The sequence below is a fragment of the Manacus candei genome, unplaced genomic scaffold, assembly GCF_025592945.1.
Source record: "Manacus candei isolate 608988 ecotype Guabito, Panama unplaced genomic scaffold, ASM2559294v1 h1tg000002l, whole genome shotgun sequence".
Classification (NCBI taxonomy): Eukaryota; Metazoa; Chordata; class Aves; order Passeriformes; family Pipridae; genus Manacus; species Manacus candei.
Window position 1 is genome coordinate 556227 of NW_026138050.1, and position 14748 is coordinate 570974.

The 14748-nt window shown below is 53.6% G+C and overlaps 1 protein-coding gene across 2 annotated transcripts; it reads left to right on the forward strand.

The window, feature by feature from the left end:
• The first annotated feature begins 363 nt into the window (after positions 1–363).
• Positions 364–13366, forward strand: SCNN1B (sodium channel epithelial 1 subunit beta). 2 transcript variants are annotated; one of them, XM_051779239.1, is made up of 14 exons: positions 364–426; positions 2647–2858; positions 4933–5251; positions 6347–6731; positions 7465–7658; positions 8493–8596; positions 9048–9211; positions 9639–9746; positions 10441–10558; positions 11121–11196; positions 11384–11441; positions 11908–11969; positions 12348–12423; positions 12830–13366. In XM_051779239.1, the coding sequence occupies exons 3-14, from the start codon at positions 4941–4943 to the stop codon at positions 13193–13195; spliced, it is 2022 nt and encodes a 673-aa protein (XP_051635199.1). In that variant the 5' UTR covers positions 364–426; positions 2647–2858; positions 4933–4940; the 3' UTR covers positions 13196–13366. The 2 variants fall into 2 exon arrangements, with proteins under 2 accessions (XP_051635199.1, XP_051635110.1); XM_051779150.1 differs by lacking the exon at positions 364–426 and adding an exon at positions 1533–1796.
• Positions 13367–14748: the final 1382 nt, after the last annotated feature.

Sequence of the window (14748 nt, forward strand, 5' to 3'; positions counted from 1 at the left end):
TTGCCAAGAGAAGCTGTGGCTGCCCCATCCCTGGAAGTGTCCAAGATCAGGTTGGACAGGGCTTGGAGTAACCTGGGCTAGTGGAAGGTGTCCCTGCCCATGGTAGGGGATGGAACAAGGTGACCCTTAAAATCCCTTCCAACCCAAATAATTCTGTGAATCTGTGAGGTTTGTGGCACTGCCTGTGTCTGGTGGTCTTGGTATGACAGGAGTACAAGCAGCAGAATCAGCTGCCATTCCTTGGGACGTGTTACGAGACAATCAAAGCAAGGTTTCAAGGAGCCGGGACTAACCTGGGAGCCACTCCAGCCGGTGGGACGGGGCGGGTTTAGCCGCTCCATCGGGGCGGGACGGGGCGGGACAGGGGAGGCGGCGTGGCCGGTCCCGGTCTCAGCGGGAGCTCTGCCGGAGCCGCACGGGCGGCAGGTACGGGGGGACCGGGGAGAGACCGCGGGGGGGCCAGGAGAGGGGGTGCGGGGTCGGTGCTGGCCGGTCCCTTCGGCCCCGCGGCGCCACCAAGGGATGCCCGCGGGCATCTCTCGGCGACTGCGGGCATCCCTCGGCGACGTCTCGGGGCCGAAGGGACTGGCGCGACGGGGCTGGTCATGGTGTCTTTTACACTGATACGGACCTGAAGTGACCCGATCTCTGCCTGGCTTTGCAGCAGTGGGCAGGTTTTCGTGCCGGGCAGGTATTTGGGATGTACCCAGCGTGCAGCCAGGGGTGGTCACTCAGATTTAACCTGTATTTACACAGGGGGTTTCTTTAATCTCCTTGATAAAAGGGGATGGGAACAAACCACAGCTTTGTGGAATAGTTCCGTGTTTGGTTTGGTGTTGGAAATGTGCCATGTCCCCCAGGATGGTGTCTCCCAGTGAGGTAGAGTATGCTCCTGGCATCCTGGTGGACAGAGCTGTTTGGGGGTGGGTGGGGTTTGCTCTGCTTATGATCCAGGATTCCTGTTGTTCCTCACCCAAGCAGCAGAGTTAACTCTCAGCAATGTGACCCTCCTGGTATGTGAGAAGCACAGTTTGTCATCGTCCTCGGAGAAAGGGACATCAGGGGAACAATAGAATCATAGAACGGTTTTGTTCAGAAGGGATTTTAAGGGTCACCTTGTTCCATCCCTTGCCATGGGCAGGGACACCTTCCACTAGCCCAGGTTGCTCCAAGCTCCATCCAACCTGGCCTTGGACACTTCCAGGGATGGAACAGCCACAGCTTCTCTTGGCAACGTGTACCAGGGCCTCCCCACCCTCCCAGAGAGGAATTTCTTCCCAATATCACATCTAATCCTGCTCTCTGTCTGTGTGAAGCCATTTCCCCTTGTTCTGTTGTCGCAGGCCCTTGTCCCAAGTCCCTCTCCAGCTCTTGGAGCCCTGTTAGGTACTGGAAGAGGTTCCAAAGTTTCTCCGGAGCCGTCTCTTCTCCAGGCTGAACACTCTCAGTTCTCCCAGCCTATCTCCAGAGCAGAGGGGAACACAGGGTTAGGCAGGGGAAGAGGGGACAGAGAGTGCAACACATGGCACAGAGTCAGGCGAGTGCTATCTCAGCTCCCAGACTGTAAACACTCCTGGAGTGCTGTACTCGTGCCTGCTGGGGTTGGACTGGAGGCGCCTGCGTGGGTTGGAGCCGTGGGCATTGGAGCCAGCCCTGTGCTGTGGCCACTCTCCCTGCACACCACCAGCAAGGCAGAGCGTCTGCTGAAGCTCTGACTCCACCTGGGGATGGGTTTTCACTGCTTGCTGACATATTACTGCTCTACTTTTCAAATTGGCAACCTGTAAACTTGTGAGGTAATGAAAAGAATTTCTCCAATTTGCAAAAAATACCACTAGAGAGCATGAATGTCTTCTCGAGGAAAACAAAGCCTTTCCCTCAGGCTCAGGGGGAAGATGTCAGGTGAACAGCTGGTAATAAGAGGGATGATGCTGTGTGTCCCAGAAGAGAAAGTGCTGAGCAATCACAGTGGCATCAGGCTGGTAGTGTTGGGGTGGTTTTGCAGCCCAGGTCCCACCCTGGAACTTCCAGGACTGTGCGAAGGTTTGCTTATGCCTTTATTTCTTTCAAGTGGGAATTGCCCCAGGAAAATCCCAGAGGAGATTCAACACAGTCACCACAATTGTTTCGTAATGTGGGAGTCTGATCTCACAGTGAGGTGGAGGAGTTTCAGCTGGGATGATGCTGGGATGAGGCAGGGCTGGACTTGGCTGCTGGGGACAGGGAGGACACAGCCACAGCACAGAGAAACCCCACTGCAACCAGGAGCAGGTTTATCTTAGGATGGCTTCTGTCATAACAGGGCATGGGTGCTGCTAGGAGAGGGACCCCTGGCACCTTGTGCCCCACGGGGTCTCGTGTCCCTGGGGTCAGCTTCCAACAGTCAGTTCAGATGCCCCTGGTGTGACCAGGGCAGCCTGGAGCAGATGGGAAGCATGTGCTGATTCCCCTGAGCCACCTACGAAGGATTCAGGGCTGTGAGTCCATCAAAGGGGTGGCATCTCCTGAGCCCCCAGCCCTGCTCAGCTCCTGCTCCACCACTGCTCTGTTCCCACGGTCTGGAGGGGCTTTGGAAAGGGTGACAGTTCTCTGTGCACCGATGGAGGGTGGGTCTTGTTGTCCCTCATTTGTCACTTCTCTGCTCAGGTGCAGCCCACTGATGGAGCAGAGCAGGACCCGCTCCAAATTGGCACCAAATCTGGCACCAAACTCCCTCTGGGCATCTCCAGCCCCTGAGCACTGAGTGCTGTGCAGGGGAAGGAGCCCCCACAAACAGGGGCTTGGGCAGCTCATCTGGAGCAGCTTCCAGCTGTGAGAAAGGAACAAGAAGTCTGTTTGGAAACACTCTGGAAATAAAGGTAAGAAGAAAACCGTTAAAGTGAGAAATTACATTGAACAAAACTAATCAGGTACAACCAAGTGCAGCTTTGCTTTGTACCATTTCTTTTATCCAATATGAGAAGAAATAACAACTTCTCCCAGCAATGGCAGGTTGGTGAGTGACCCAGAGAGACCTGTACATAAGTGGGGGTCCCCCCATGGCAGGAGCCCATGCTCTGGCCAGGCCAGTAGCTGGTGACAACAGGGACAGCCAAGGGCACGTGGCCAGCTGGGACCAGCCGGGTGGATCCTGCCCCACACGGGGCAGGGGGAGTTGTAATTTCAATCTAATCAAAATCTTCTATTGGATTTCTTCAAAGCTGGAAAATATTTCCTTATCTGCCTCCCTAGGCTCCCTACATTTCAATGAGCTCTGACAATTCTGTTCTGTGCAGCTGAGGAAGGGCTGAGTTCACACTGCAGGGGCTCAGGCGCAGCAGCCGATGAGAATTCAGCAGAGGCTGAGGTTGTGGTTCCCATTCTCCTTATATCCCTACCCAAAACCCAGCCAGGGTCTGGTGCAATATCAGCTCCTTCCATGAGCAAATCCCCTTCAAGCAATGGCAGAGGGAACCTCTGTGGCACAGGGTCACAGAGGATGAGCTGGTGATGGTGGATCCAGATCCCAGGACACGTTGCTTGGAGAACAAAATCCTTTCCTATGGGAGTAGAGCCTGCCCTCAGAACAGGAGCCTGCCCTCAGAACAGGAAGCAGCTGGGGTTTGTTCTTTCAGAAGTCCTCTCCCATTAAGGTGTCACCTACATCTAATGTCACAGGTAATAGGGATGCAGTGAAAACCATCATCTATCTTTGGATCATGGAGTGAGACTTCAAAAATCTATTGGATTTTATACTGCTACCAAACTCTGTATGTGCTACTCAGGGATTGTGCAGATCTGGCCAATAGACCAAGGAATCAGTATTACCTTTTTTTTTTTGAAAAGTACAAAGGGCCCAGCTGCTTCCACTCCCCAGGGCCTTTGTGCACCCCTCACTGCCTTCTGTACCTTTGTTCACCTGCAAGTAATGCTGTGTCACTCTGTCCATGCCCTGCCGAGTGCTGCTCCCTAGTGAACTATCACTGTGTTATTCCAACTCTCTTCCTTCTGGGATGGGGGCTATTCCCAGCATTAATCTTTAACTCTGCTCTCTTGCAGCTTAAATCTGAAAAACATTCTGAGTGGCCGTCTCAGGTTCATTTTGAAATATTGCCTCAGGATGTTAAGATTTAGTAACACAGATTCTCACCTTAAAATAGCAGCACAAAATGTTCTATTTACTCACAAAATGAATGTCAAGTATGCAGCATCCCTCACCTGGGGGGAGGGGGTCGGGTCATACTGATAGTATCTGACAGACAAAGGAATTTGGTGGAAAAAAACAATCCACCGTCCTTCCTCTGGTAGGCAGCAGCCCTGGACAGCATTGCTGGTCCTGGGAAAGGTGCTGCTGCTTCCAGCTCCTCTTCTGCTGCCCCTCCAAGTGCTGGGTACACTCTAATACTTCTTACCTTTAAGAAAAATTGTCTTAAGCCCCTTGTGAGGTTGAACCCCGAATGCTGTGAGCCCGAGCTCTACCTGAGCCAGCTCCTGCATGTACTGCTTGGTCCACCTAGTGTTGGCTGAGGCTGGGGATAGTGTTCCAGCTGTGTCAGTGTGCACACAGCATTCCCACTCACTGAGCAGCATCTGGTGGGGCATTGCAACACCACAGGGCCTGTGGCCACACTCAGGAGTCACCAGGCACAGATATGTCCTGCAGGTTCGGGTCACTCAGCTCTGGTGGGGCCAGCAGGGACACCAGCATTTGCCACCTTTGGAGCTACCAATGCCAAAGCTCCTCTGTGCCCTCCCAGGAGGCTGGGGCACGTGTCACTGCCAAGGTGTGACCCTGCAGAACGTCCACACTGAGATTCTCCTGGGTTATAAACCAGGGCTGTGCCACCACGGTGACCATCCCACTTCTGCTGCGCTGACAGTGCGGGTGCACCTGGTGTGGCACAGCCCTGCTCCTCCACAGAGCTGATCTGATGTCTTTTCTTCTGTTGGCAGGCAGCAGCATGAACCTGAAGAAGTACCTGGTGCGGGCCCTGCACCGCCTGCAGAAGGGCCCTGGCTACACCTACAAGGAGCTGCTGGTCTGGTACTGCGACAACACCAACACCCACGGCCCCAAGCGCATCATCAAGGAGGGGCCGAAGAAGAAATTAATCTGGTTCTTCCTAACATTGCTCTTTGCATCCCTGGTGTTCTGGCAGTGGGGGATCCTCATCAACACCTACTTGTCCTACAATGTCACCTCATCTCTCTCCATTGGCTTTAAGACCATGAAGTTCCCTGCAGTCACCGTCTGCAATGCCAACCCTTTCAAGTAAGCTTTGATTCACCCAATTTACCCATCTGTGCTCTAACCCCTCAGATGCACTGCCAGGGTGAGGTACTGCAGGCCTGGTCTTGTCTCAAGTGTCACCTTAGGAGCATCAATTGACTCACCAAGTGGCACTAAAAACCAAATAAAGAAGAACAATACAAGGGTGAATGACTCAGAGCCAGAGGAGGGTTCATCTGCCTGTATTTTCCTGGATTTCATACAATCCCAGAATGGTTTAGGTGGGAAGGGACCTCAAAGCTCTTCTCATTCCACTCCCTGCCACAGGCAGGATCACCTTCCACTAGCCCAAGTTGCTCCAAGCCCTGTCCAACCTGACCTGGGACACTTCCAGGGATGGGGTGGCCACAGCTTTTTGGGCAACCTGTGCCAGGGCCTCCCCACCCTCACAGCTGAAAATTTCTTCCTAGCAAAATTTCTGTACCATACCAATCAATCAAATGAAGGTTTTTTCTCCCTGCAAACTTTCCTCATCTCATTAAAAAAACCAAGTTTAGCTCACCTGTCACAGCCAAAATCAGTCTTTCAATCTTTCCCCACAATTCTTTTCCTTCCCCTTCCTCATTGTGAATGTTCTCTTTATTGCTCACACTCCAGTCATTAAGAGCTAGTAACACAGCCATGTCTGCCAGGAGCTGCAGAGAACTCAGTTGTGATTTCAAAGAAGTCACTGATTTTTGTTGGTGTTGCTTTAAATTTAGAGTTGCTTTACATTCATATCCATGCAACCGTGCAGCCCAAGAAAAGATGCTCTCAACCAACACAGGAATTGCTTTGGGGTAGTTTTTTCTCTGCTTGTGTAAACTGTAGTGAATTACTGAACTAAAATCAATTCAGCCCTATCTATGCTGGCAGGTTCACCTCTGCAACATTCCCTGTTTTTACCCTCTTGCTGCCTTTCTGGCTGGCTGTGGGTTTCTGGGATGCCAAGCTGGCCATGCTCCACATGGAAGCTCCCATTGCCCTCCAGTAAACTTTAGGCAGCAGTTCGAGGTCCCCGGGAAGGTCCAAGCCAGGCGAGCTGCCACATGTCCCTGGCACTGTGACACCGCCCGGTCACAGCTCCTTGTCCCTCAGGTACTCGGAGGTGAAGCACCTGCTGAAGGAGCTGGACAGGCTCATCGAGGCAGCGCTGGAGAGGATCCTGCAGCCCACCCCAGGGAACGTCAGTGACAGTGTGTCCCCACCACTCGACCTGCAGCTCTGGAACCAGATCCCCCTGGTCCTCATCGACGAGCACGACAAAGACAATCCTGTCATCCTGGACATCTTTGAGACCAACCAGACTGCTGGGGACAACGAGACCGCTGCGAGCAGCGAAACTGCTGGGGACAACCGGAGCTCTGAGGGCAATGAAACCACCATGTACAGTGAAACCACTGTGGGGAACCAAACCACTGCTCCACCTGCCCCAGCCAACACAACAACGGAAGAAAAGAAGTACAAGCTGGCAGTGAAGCTGGTGAGAGGGGTCGTGCAGAGACAGAGGGCAGGGATGAGGGATGGGACATGTGGGCACCTCGGCAGGGATGCAGCTTGGAGATCCACGTCTCCTCCCTGTCAGCTGCCCACAGCTGCTCTGCCTCAAGTCTCTGGTCCGACTGTGCCAGGGCTGGGGGCTGCCTGTGCCCAGACTCACCCCCTGCTGCAGGCTGAGCCCAGGGTGGGACCAGGGCAGGGGTGCTCCACACAGGCTCCCAGGCAATGGACACGTTCACCTCTTCCTTGTGTCAGGTACCCAAAATGCCAGGGAGTAGCTGTGGCTGCTGCCCCTGCCCCTTTCCTGCTGTGGTCCACAGCTCAGAGGCACACGATGGTCTCACAACCCCTCACCCCTCCTCCCACGGAGGTTTCAAGGACCCTGCCCGAGCAGACCTTGGAAGCTGGGGAACTCCAGCCTTAAAGGATTGGCCCAAAAGTGATGTATTCTGTTAGCTTGTGAAGGTTGGCCTGGGACTGACTGAATAGCCTGCCCAGCTGTGAAACACCCCTGGGGAGGGAGCCTGTGAGCACACGAAGTGTGGCAGCTGGGAAGTGTCACAGCTGGCTCGTGGCTCTGCCTGACGGTACCTCACAATTCCTGGGAGCTGCAGGCAGGGCTGGCATCCAGTCGAGCATGTGGGGAGGAAGGTCATGCCATGGGTCCCCCCTGCCATCCCCACGGGGGCTCAGACCTGCCTGCCCTGTGTCCCCAGTGCAGCCATCAGGGCTCCAACAACTGCACGTACCGGAACTTCACCAGCGCGGCGCAGGCGGTGACCGAGTGGTACATCCTGCAGTCCACCTCCATCCTCTCCAAGGTCCCGCTGCACGAGAGGATCAGGATGGGCTACCAGGCAGAGGACATGATCCTGGCGTGTCTCTATGGGGCTGAACCCTGCAACTACAAGTAGGTGCACACTGAGTTCCCTGCCCCTTTCCATCCCAGCAGGAATGAACAGACCTCCAGTGGAACAGCAAGGGGGGGAGAAGTCTTTTTAATGTATAGATCAACTAATAACAAGATTGGTGCTGGTCCTCAGCTCTAAAAACACTTCCCAGAGTGATCCTGACTGAAATGGGTTACTTTGAGACAGTGCTGGTTTGAGTTAGAGCTGTAGATGGGCTGTTTTGCTCATGACATATCAAGGCTAACGGCACCTGGGGCTTCCCAGGGTACTGAGTGATAACCAGGTGCTGAGTCAGCATATCCATCATGGCAGCACAGCCCCCAGTTATAGACCCTCTCCCTTTTTACACAATTCATTTTAGACATCTTTGTTTCCTATGAACCCCAAATTCCTATTTCCAGTGTTAAGAAAGAGGAGCACAGAGCAGCACCACAGGCTGTGGGGAGCCCTGGCCCTTCTGCAATGCTCCTTCTGCAACAAGGGCAACAGAGGATTGTTATCAAAGCATGAGCTGTAACACCAGCCCAAACCTGGTACCACAGCTCAGGCTGAGCAATTACATCCCTCACGTGTGTGACCATTCCTCTCTGTCCCAGTGGAGTGCTGTCCCCAGGGCTGTGTCCCAGCACACACATGTACCCTGCTTTGCCTCTTTTTCAACAGCAGATGGATTGACATGATATCAGCTGGAATTCCTGTGCAGGTGTTCAGCAAGCAAGGCAGTGGGGGATGAACCCCAGCACAGCTGCCAAGCACTGGGCCCAGCAGCTGCATTATCTCACACCCCTTTAGTCCTCCCAAGGGTCACAGTTCTATGTGTATGATTCTTACAGGAATTTCACCCAAATCTACCACCCAGACCATGGTAACTGCTACATCTTTAACTGGGGCATGGATGAAGAGGCTTTGAATTCTTCCAACCCCGGAGCCGAGTTTGGTAAGGGGGTGCTCTGCAGCAGAGGAGGGGGCTGGAGAGGCAGAAATGGGGGATGTTTGTCTGTCTCTCGGTACCCATTTCTGTCACTCAGGACAGATTTATCATTCTTGTGTCACTGGAGCACTGTGGCAGGGAGCAGGGGCTTTCCAGAAGGGGATAATTCCCAAAAGGGAAATGTGCCACACAGAAATAAAGTGACCACAAAGGTTACACATAGCAGAAGTGCAACATCTGGATAGTTGAAATATGTGAGGCAACACCTGACTATTCCCAGCTATTCCTATTCTGGGCATTCTCCATCAGAAGTGTTCCTGCACAGGTCAGGCTGCCATGGCAGCCAGACCCCAACCTTTCCCCAAGGAACAGGGAGGACAAAATAGACTCTTTTTCCCCCCTAAAGCCTTGCCTTCTGATACAATTCCTGTTCTAAGTGTTTTGTCTGGTGTCCCAGGGTTGAAGCTGATTCTGGACATCAGTCAGCAGGACTACATCCCCTACCTGTCCTCTGCTGCTGGGGCCAGGCTCATGCTGCATCAACAGAAGAGCTTTCCCTTCCTCAAGGATCAGGGCATCTACGCCATGGCCGGGACGGAAACATCCATTGGAGTGCTGGTGGTATGTGTGGCATTCCTGGGGAGCAGATTGTCTGAGAATAATGTTATCTGATGGGACTAAAACCAAGTTTGCTTTAAGTCTTGGCTGAACTGGCTCAAACCAAAGGAGTCAAGGTACACGCCAGCCGGGGGCTGGAGCAGTTTATGGAGACTTTTATGTAACTGTCCTGGCAAAGGGCTGTATTGAGCCCAGAATATTGGGTTCAGGTCATGGTTGCCTCTTCCTCTGGCATGTCAGAAGGTGCTTTGCCAACCCCTGAACACCTACCTGGATCTGCCTGGGGTAGAGGCTGCAGCCCCTTTAGCTCTGATGCTGCTGGCTCTTTTATTTTTGCCAGAGCCACCAGGGAATTACAGTCTCTGGAAAACAGTCACAGGGCCCTGGGGAGGAGCAATAGCCAAAGTTTGCTGTTTGGGTTTCCTTCCAGGATGAGCTCGAGCGGATGGGCTATCCCTACAGTGACTGCACCATAAATGGCTCTGATGTGCCCGTTAAAAACCTCTACAGCCAATACAACACCTCCTACTCCATACAGGTAAAACACCTTTTTAAATCAAACAAAGGTGTTCAGGAAAAATCATGAAAGCAGTTAAATCTTTGGCTAGCATGGAGGGTAATTGGGATGAGAAAGTTGAGTGTCTGTAAACCTTGACACTGTAGAAAATTAGAGTGCAAGCGCTAAGCACGGGTTAATTTGTAACAGGCTGTACCAGAGGGAGAAGCAGCTCTGGAGGTTGCAATCCGGCAATAAGGGAAACGCTCAAACCCTTTGGGGTGATTCACAAATGCAACCCGAGATTGGGAGGGCTTTGGGCTGGCAGTGGTTTTATGTTTCTGCCTTTATTTAATATAACAACTGGACCACCTTGCCCAACTTTTGAAGATGCTTGTGTAAGGTTTAAGCAAACACTCGGAAGGATTGCGTTATTCCCTAGAAGTGCTAATGCTGTTGGAGTTCTGTCCACGTACCGTCACTGCAGAGCCCTTTCAGCAAAACGGGGCTCTTCCATCACTCCCTGACTGCTCTGAACTCTCTAGACCTTTCCTATTGCACAGAAATTCTCTGCTCGTCCTACCTGCAGCTGTTAAATTTAATTATCTTCTCATAGACTTTGCTATTGCTTTGTGCTGCCTCATCCAGAATCCCACTCCAATCTCGGGTGATTAACTTCATGCCTCACTGAGCTCATGGCTCAGCCCATGCCTAAGCATTCCTCTTCCCTCTCCAGGCTTGCCTGCGCTCCTGTTTCCAAAACCACATGGTTGAGATCTGTGGATGTGGCCACTACATGTTCCCTTTACCCAAAGGGGTGAATTACTGCAACAACGAGGATAACCCAGGCTGGGGTAAGAGCTCACCCAGCGCTGCCCGCGGGACCTGCTGCCGTTGTCACCGCAGCCACTCGATGGCTTTTCCCTGGGACACGTGTCTGTGTGGCTGCTTGGGCCAGTGCTGGGCAGAAGGGGCCAAATCTTGGTCCTGGCTGAGGGCTGAGGGAGTCCCTGGGCACTGGGGAGAAAAACACAGGGTAACACTGCCAGCCTCTGTGCCCAAAGAGTTTGGGTCCTGAAACAAACTGTCCCTGGCAGGGGCAGGGGCGGCTCCAGTGCTGCCCTGGGGTGGCACAGCTCCCTGCTGGCAGCAGCTGGGCTCTGCCAAAAATACTGACCCCCGGCAAGCCACTTCCATAGGAACTGTCTGCAGAGAGTTACGGCTTATTTTTAATTTATTATTAAATTGTCTGAGGGATTTGCCCAGGTTTCTCAAGGAAAGGAAAGTTGGAGGGGAAGATGGCAAATCTGTGCAGCAGGGTCACACCTAACATTTATTTTGATAAATGAAATTGATATAAGCCAGTAAGCAGATCCTTATCTAAACAGATATTTCGATTTTGTTTTCACCAAACAGCATATTGCTATTTCTCACTGAGATCCAGCATAAAACAACGACAGATCTGCATCGACTCCTGTAAGGAAACATGCAAGTGAGTACCTGCACCTGATCTGACCACTGTGGAGGTGGAGAGATCCTGCATTTCAGCTCCCATCAGTCCTGACCTTCCCAAAACAGCAGCAAACTCTGCAGGGCTGGTTTGTTCTGTGAGAACCGAAGTTCCAGGGACTTCAGGGAAGGGGAAACCTCTGTACTAATGCTCTCCCTCCTCCCTGCAGTGACACGCAGTATAAGATGACCATCTCCATGGCAGACTGGCCATCAGAAGCCTCTGAGGTAAACCTGATTCCTTGGTTTGGAAGAGACATTAATGGTTACCTGTTCCCAGCCACATGGACACTCACTATTGTCAAGGCTGCTATCCAGGTCCCAGCACCTCTTTGCTAAATTCCACATTTTCCACACACAAACCAGCAGCAGAAACCGAGGTACAAGGTGGGAGGAGGGACCTCCCCACAGCAGCTCCTCCACCCTGGGGTTCTGCTCTAAGTGCCTGGGACAGCCCAAGACTGAGCACCCACCTTCCACACCATGTGCCTGTGCGGTGCAGGGGGGCCTTCTCACAGGGCAGGAGCACCCATCTCCTGCTGTGGCAGAGCCCACCCACTCAGGTCCACAACACCCCCCTCAGCTGCTAACAGGGCTGGGGTTGTGTGGGACAGGATGCAGCACCCGCGGGACTCCGTGCTCTTCAGGAGCACAGGATGCTTCTGCTCATTCTGAATAGATTTTGTTTTTCTAGGACTGGATTTTCCATATTCTGTCTTATGAAAGGGATATGTCAACAAATGTGACTCTGGACAGGTGAGTGAAAGGAACAAGCACTTTATCTTCTCTGCTGAGCCTGTTAACATCAGACTGACACGAGCCTTGGCTCTGGGCCAGCGCACGCGTGTGCGAGAGCAGAGGGAGGACAAGGTTTGGCACATGCTCACCTGGGAGATGCAGAAAGCAGATCCAAAAGGCACTTCATACATGTCCTCTGCTCTTCAGAGCTGCAAACCAGGCCAGGAAAACTCAAATGTGTTAAGTAAAATCAGCATTAAAGGCAGCTCCTATGTCATAACATTTATCCCTTCGTACTTATGTCTCGGTGTCTCTCCGTCCCATGGTCAGGCTGGAGCAGAGGTATGGGTCCTCCACAGCCCAGCTCCTCTCTGAGCTGGTTTTTGTTCCTTACAGGAATGGGATTATCAAGCTGAACATTTACTTCCAGGAATACAACTACCGCACCATCTCGGAGTCGGCTGCCACGACAGTGAGTGCCTGTCCCAGTCCTTCTGGCAGAGCAGACACAGAAGCCAGTCAGCCAGGACACACAGGCTGGGCTCAGCTCCCTGGGGCTGATCAGCCCTGGCCAGAGATGCCCCTCAGCAGCCAGTCTGTCACACCCCTTGGGGCTGCTGTCTCGCACGTTTGCTGTAAAGAAGCGGACAAAGTTGCCTCCGCCGGTCGGCTCACAGCCCTCAGTTCATCCTCCCCTCCACCTCCCATCCCAGTCCCCAGCACTGGGGAGTACAACCCGACAGGGCAGCACCTGCACAGCAGGGGATGTGGTGGGCAGGTCCCAGGTGCAGGGACATCACCCATCTTGGCACCAGCACAGGGGGGCAGGTCGGGGATGGGGCTCCACCACCTTGGCTCACTCCACTCTTCTCCCACAGATTGTTTGGCTACTCTCAAGCCTTGGAGGCCAGTTTGGGTTCTGGATGGGTGGCTCAGTGCTGTGCCTCATTGAGTTCGGGGAGATCATCATTGACTCGCTGTGGATCACCATCATCAACGTGATCAGCTGGTGCAAAGGCCTGAAGCAGAAGCGGGCGCGGGCGCGGTACCCGGACGCGCCTCCCACGGTGTCGGAGCTGGTGGAGGCTCACACCAACCTGGGCTTCCAGCAGGAACCCATGGGTGCCCTGCCCAGGGGCAAAGCTCTGCCCCCCGAACCCGGCACCCCCCCGCCCAACTACGACTCGCTGCGTGTGCAGCCCCTCAACGTCCTCAGTCCCGACAGCGACGTGGAGACTGAGTGAGCAGAGTGTCCTGTCACCTCCTGCTGCCATCACCACGCTGGGTGTCACTCCCTGAGCAACCACCTACTCTGTCGAAGTTAGGAGGGAACTAAAAAGCCCCGGTTGTCCTCCCCCTTGACTGATCACTGGGAGGAAGCTCTGCTTAATAAACCCTGCAATAAACCTCACAGAGTCAGGCTCTGGCTGAGTGTGTAGAGCTTGTGTACACCAGTATTGCTGCAAAATCATTCACCACTTCTCATTACCAGGTGGGTGGGAAGCAGTTCCCAGTGAGCAGAGTGGGGTGGTGGCAGCGGTGGAGGGGAGAGGACAGGACATCCTGACAGTGAATGCAAGGCCATGGCCCGGTGGATCATAGAACCACAGAAGGGTTTGGGTTGGAAGGGACCTTAAGGACCACCTCATTCCATCCCCCTCTCCAGCTCTCTTGGATGTAGAGACACGGTACAGTGTCTGTTGCAGCTGTGCCACACCCTTGGGATGGGACCAAAGCTACTTCTGACCTCTGAGGTCCCAGTATTTCCATCCCCAAATAACAACAATGGAAACAGAGTGAAAGCTGAACCATCCCCTCACTGCTGGAGCCTGCAGGTGTCCCATTGTGTTGCTGCCCAGGGTTTGTACCACTCATGGTGCAGGTGGGAACAGCTGTTAGTGTGTGCCAAGGATAGACTCCATAAAGATTCAGGGGTGGGGAGGAAGTGCCAGCCTGTTTCACAGTACCACCTTTCCAATAATAAAACGATTTAAAAGTTGCCTTTAGCTTCCCTGCTGGCAGCAGGGGCAGTCTGGTGCTGGCAAGAGGCTCATGGCAGTAGTATGCAAGGAGGGGAACATACTGTGCTTGCCCCAAGGTGAGGGCACTGGGAGCTTTGGTGGTCCCCATGGGGCTGGGCTGAGTGGGGCAGCAAGCTCACCCAGCCCCTGGCCAGTCCCAGCCTCTGGCTTTCCCAGGAGCCCATCATGACCCACCAAGACCTGCCTTACTGAAGTACTTTTGCAAAAGTTCAAGAGGAAACACGATCGTGTGGTTAAATCACGCGCCTGGGCACACGATGTTCTGGGCACGGCGCCCAGCGCGGGGTGGCCACGGCCAGGGGGGTCCCTGATCCCTCTGCATGGGAAGCTCCCCCAGCACGGGGTGCTCTGGGGCAAAGCTGCCAGGCACAGTGGGCCCAGGGTCCCTCCAGCTTCCCCTGGCAGCAGTGGAAGTGGTGGGTCCAGTTGCTAACGACCACCACCACCACGACAGAGGAACTGGGGGATGATCTGACAGCTGAGGTGCCACCAGCATGGCTGATGCTGCCCCACATGGGGGAATCCTGTGTTAAAATTCACTGAATCCAGCTTCAGAGAGCACCTCCTTAACACACCCAAACACTGCCCCAGCCCTTTCTTCCTCAGCTGGTTCTCACAGGGAGAAGGACCAACAGCCCCCAGACACACTGCTCTGTATGAACCACCTGAGCCAGGTACAGCATGAGCTCAGTGAGCACCTAAACCAACCCCAGTGCTGACAGGGCAGACAAGAGGCAGTGAGGACACTTGTAAAG

Excerpts from the sequence above, each read along its gene's own strand:
- SCNN1B (XM_051779239.1), top strand. The coding sequence starts at position 4,941 with ATGAACCTGAAGAAGTACCTGGTGCGGGCCCTGCACCGCCTGCAGAAG. Across the intron at positions 9,212-9,638 it reads CATCCATTGGAGTGCTGGTG|GATGAGCTCGAGCGGATGGG; the intron begins GTATGTGTGGCA and ends GTTTCCTTCCAG. Across the intron at positions 11,970-12,347 it reads ACAAATGTGACTCTGGACAG|GAATGGGATTATCAAGCTGA; the intron begins GTGAGTGAAAGG and ends TGTTCCTTACAG.